Source organism: Camellia sinensis, chromosome 3 (assembly GCF_055761805.1).
Source record: "Camellia sinensis isolate YWXY chromosome 3, ASM5576180v1, whole genome shotgun sequence".
Taxonomy (NCBI): domain Eukaryota; kingdom Viridiplantae; phylum Streptophyta; class Magnoliopsida; order Ericales; family Theaceae; genus Camellia; species Camellia sinensis.
The window spans coordinates 85,746,077-85,751,087 of NC_138963.1; the positions used below are offsets into that span (position 1 = coordinate 85,746,077).

Below are 5,011 nucleotides of genomic sequence, written 5' to 3' on the forward strand. Positions count from 1 at the left end.
ATCACCCAATTGCTCTCTTGGCCCACAAAATTGATACAATCATCTTCACAAACGACCATGAGATCAGCATTGGTAGTAACTGCCGTTGTGTCTTCTTGCTTCTTGTCCACACTTTTGTCACGCCTTTTCTCCTTATTCTTGAGTTTTCGGCATTCCCGCTTCATGTGCCCTTTCTCATGGCAATAATAGCACTCAATGTCTTTCTTTGAAAAAGAACCATCTTTCGATTTGTCACAGCTTTGATCACGACCATGAGGAGTCTTACTCCTCCCCCTTGTTTTGCTTCGACCTCTCACAACGAATGCTTCCGAATGAGAGGAACCTGCTGATTTTCTTCTAGTTTCTTCATTCAACAGGCTACTAGTGACTTGGCCCATTGTGACAACTCCATTGGGCGCTGAATTACTGACGGTCACAACCAAAGTCTCCCAACTTTCGGGCAAAGAACTAAGTAGCATCAAAGCCTGCAACTCATCATCAAAAACAATTTTCATAGAAGCAAGTTGGTTAACAATACTCTTTATTTCATTCAGATGTTCCGGAATAGGGCTGCCCTCTTTATATTTTAAATTAACCAACTTACGAAACAGAAAGGCTTTATTTGTGGCTGATTTCCTATCATAAAGGCCCTCTAATTTTTTCCATAAATCATGTGCTGAAGTTTCAGTAGCAACATGATGAAACACACTGTCATCAATCCATTGACGGATAACACCAACGGCTTTTCGATTAAGCCTATTCCATTCATCATCTTTCATACCCTCGGGTTTGCCACTAGCACCCTCAATGGGTCCATACAAATCTTTACAAAATAATAGGTCCTCCATTTTAGTTTTCCAAGTTACCCAATTACTTCCATTGAAGCTAGACATACGACCCACATTCCCCTCCATTGATTTACACAAATAACTAAACCCAAATAAATCGTAAGCTCTGATACCAGTTGTTAGGGAAAATCGATGTGATTCCCCACAAGTAAATCAATCAATGGGAATAAAAACTAATGCGGAAAAATTAAATCAAAGGCAACACAAGAATTTTTACGTGGTTCCCTCAATGTGAGGTATGTCCACGGGATCGAAATCCGATTCCACTATCAACCAAATAAGTTCCAAACGATTACAAACGAGACACTAATGGTCTCACAAAATCACCCTTAGGTGAATTCCAAATAATCACAAATAAACAAAGAGGAAAGACCTCACCAAATAGATGAACCAAAATCTTCAGAACCAGAGTTGTAGAAGATCCAAAATAACGAACCAAATCAACACCGAAAAACGAATCAGCCGCTTCAAAGTAGAGCACCAAGCCAAGGCATCAATACTTGATTGACCCAATCAAAAACCCAGAGCAACAATCAGTACTTAATTGAAAAACCCAACAAGTTAGAGTTATACACTAAGCACAGTTGCCGTAACAAATTTTTTGCTGCCGCTAGATCTATCACATGGGAAAAATAATACACCCAAAAATTATATTGTGAATCTAGGGTTTTGTAATCAAACCTAATTGTTACCAAATTAGATTGGGTCTCCTTAAATATAATATATAAAAATATATTATACCTAAACCAAGCCAAATTGAAACTCTTTAACAAATCAATTGGGTTCCACACTCCAATAAGGAGGTATATCCCAACAGAAATCTCTTTGGGGGATTTCTAGTTTACTAACATCTAACTTGTAACCCTTTGTTTATTTGGTTGAGTATCATGCTTTACTATTTGATGTTATATTTGTGATTGTGTATTGGATTGGGAAAAAGGGATGGGGTGTGTATGTGTTTACTGGGCATTCAAAGCTCACGGCGTGTCATGCCAGGTGCCGAAGAGGAGTTTATAGCTGGAGACGACGAGCCTGAAACCTTCAAAGACTTTTGGCCATCTTAGGAAAGTTAGAAATCCCTTTTGATATTTTGTAAGGCTCATGTGAAGATTTAAATTTTCCTTTTGGGATGTAATGTAATGGAACAAGCCTTTGGAATTAAGAATATTCGAGGTTGTTATGTACTTATGTTCTATATATTTATATGTATGAACCTTATCGTTGCTTATGAGACCTTGTGTCAATACCTTTTAAGATCTGTCAAAAGGGTAGTGCGCTGCCTAAGAAAGCCGGACTTAGAAGGGAGGCTAATTTGACTCCTCCGGCGATCTGGGATCTTACTTGGTTATTGACCATAGGACTCATTAGTGACTCTCCCTTGACTGCAACCAATAGTGTAGATTCGGGGCGTCACAACTTCCCTATCCTCATAAACTTGAGAGTTCCTGTAAACATAGCCTTGGATGGCATTGAAATTTTTTTTTTTTAATTTTTTTTTATATTGTGGAATCTAGGGCCTTTTTTAATCATTGCATTTGTTGAGTTTTCATTGAGTTGAATATGAAAAACTTGCAATCTAAAAATCTTGAAAACATGTACAATTTTTATTTATTTATTATATAGTATTAAGGGTTTGTGGCAGTGCATCCAATGGACTTGTTTGTGGAGATCATGTTCCCAGACAATGATAAAATTGTGTCCTCTTAAGTAATTGAGACAAACTTATTAAATTCAGTTGAGTAGAGCTTTTTTTTTTTTTTTTTTCTCTTATTATTTATTTATTTTCTTCGATTTTGATCCCCTATTGCTTAGGTAGTTTCAGCTCGTGTAAAATGAAGGTAGGCTTACCAATTCTTGCTGGTGCAAAAGAAATTTAGAAATTTCATTTCATTTATATTATGTTTGAATTTTGAATTTGAAAGAGAGAAAAAAAATAGTAAATGAATGAAAATACTTGATTTTTTTTTGCAATTTTTTTTTATAAAAATGACACTAAAAAAATGCTCTAAGAGCATCTTAATAAATGTTTAAAAGTGTGTAATTATTTAATTATTTTTAGGTATTAATGTATTCTTATTATCTTCATTTTGTCTTCAGCCAAAACAAACATAGCCTCTTAAAAACACTTAAACGTGAAAATTCATAGAAATCACAAAACTAATAAAAATTACATTACATTTGAGATTTGTTTAACTAGTGTAGATATAAATTAAAATCATTACAATTGCAAAATAAACAACTGCAATTCTAAATTTGAATTTAATAAAGCTTCTATAATTCTTTAGAGATCAATTAAGGAAGTTATACATTAGATTTGCAAGCTGTCAAAATATAAATAAATAAAAAAGAGATAGAAATGAAAATTTTAAATCACTGTGAGAAATTCAATAAATAAATAAAAAAAGTAAGAACATGAACATGGAAAAGAAACAGCACTAAATGTGATAATGATCCAATCTAGTAAATTAAACATTAAGTTTTTTTTCCCCCTTTCTCTCACTAGAGATATCTTCCTTTCCAATAACCATATTTTGAGTCCTCAATCCGCACTTTAAGGATGTGTACTATTTTCCAATAATCCCCATCTTGTACGGCTGGATTCAACTTTGAAATTAATTCATCAGACATGTCACTCAGTTGAAAATTTTTAAGATTTGATAGATGTTCAATGCTTGAGGGCAACTCCTCCAACAATTCACATTTGATGATAAATAGTTCTTCAAGTCGAAACATCTTCTCCATTATCAACCATCTCAATCCTTTCAAATTATAAAGGTTTAAACGTTGCAGTCTCTGAAATCTACCAGCCTTGAAACACAATCCTTTCCCTTCATACGCTTCATAAAGAAGTGAGAGAAAAACCAGATTGGGTAAATCTTGAAGGGATTTCAGTGGATCATTCCTTAACTGGCCCCACAACAAAGATAAGCGCATGAGACCATGAAGAGAAGTTATCCACTGTGACAACTTCTCTAAACATCCATTCAAGTATGGTCGTTGAAGAAATTGAGGAGCTGGAGATAGAGACTGTAGATCAAGGATCTCATCCTTTTCTATTGAAGTTATATCTAATGAGCGCAGGTTGCTTAGCTTCTCAATGGATGAGCACAAACCCACCCCATCCTCTCTTCTCAACTTCAAGATTCCCAACCTCCTTAATTGGGTTAGCCTTCCTATCTCTTTCACTAGGGTGCTACCATTGGCATGGTTTGCCTCTAAGAAGCATAACTTTTGTAGGTATTGCAAGCCTCCTATCTTAGATGGTGCCTCAAAGCCATGTTTACAGTGAAATGGAAGATAAATATGCCCAGTTTCAATACGATATAACAAAAGATGGCGCAACTTTTGGAGCTTTAGAATTTCAACGGGAAAATCTGTCACATACGTTTCTTTAAGATCTAATGTCTCTAGGTTCGAAAGCAATCCAATCGAATTTGGAAGCACTTTCACTTGTGTTCCTCTCAAGCTTAGATACTTTAGATGGAACAACTTGACCACATGGCCTGGAAATCTCTCCAAAGAAGCATTTCTCAAGTGTAGAACTTTTAACAACCTCAACCCACCATTGAGCAATAGAGGCATGGAGGACTCAGAAATAGGTTCATCTACTCCAAACATAAGCAAGGAACGTAGTTGAGAGAAACACTTACCTTGTTCTGGTATATCTGGTAAGGTATGATGAATTGATAGTCGTCGAGCTTTTTTAGGACACCTCATGCTTTCTTCTCTTCCTGTTGTTAGAAAGTCATGATCTCTTGACTTTGAAAGAATAATTTCACGCAAAAGGCCATGTATACGACAACTTTTAATCCTTTCCAACTTGCGTCCTGCTACTTGTGTCCTTTCAAAGAAAAACAAGGAAGGTTTTGAAAACACCCAAAAAATTAAACTATAAATTTTGAAAACCCATTTTGAAAATTCCCCAACGGCTATTTCAATTTGTTGTTTTGGCATTGGTAATGCATATTAAGAGGGTCACTCAGAAGGAAAATAGCAAGGAAGAGAATCCACTAACCAATAGTCCAGTTCAAAGCAATTTCAAAGAAAAAGTTTCATTCCCACACCCCGATTCCCTCCCTTATTGTTATTAAGTTGTATTCTTATAGGTCTTTGAATGTGAATTGCAAATTTCTTTGCTCATTGTGGCAAAATTATGTGTCCCCTGGGTTTAGTTGTCAATTCCC

At 35.6% G+C, this 5,011-nt stretch overlaps 1 protein-coding gene across 1 annotated transcript; it reads right to left on the reverse strand.

Annotated features, from left to right (window-relative positions):
- Window positions 1-3,326: 3,326 nt before the first annotated feature.
- Window positions 3,327-4,544, reverse strand: LOC114301668 (uncharacterized). The gene has a single exon (XM_082918199.1). The coding sequence runs from the start codon at window positions 4,542-4,544 to the stop codon at window positions 3,327-3,329; it is 1,218 nt and encodes a 405-aa protein (XP_082774325.1).
- Window positions 4,545-5,011: the final 467 nt, after the last annotated feature.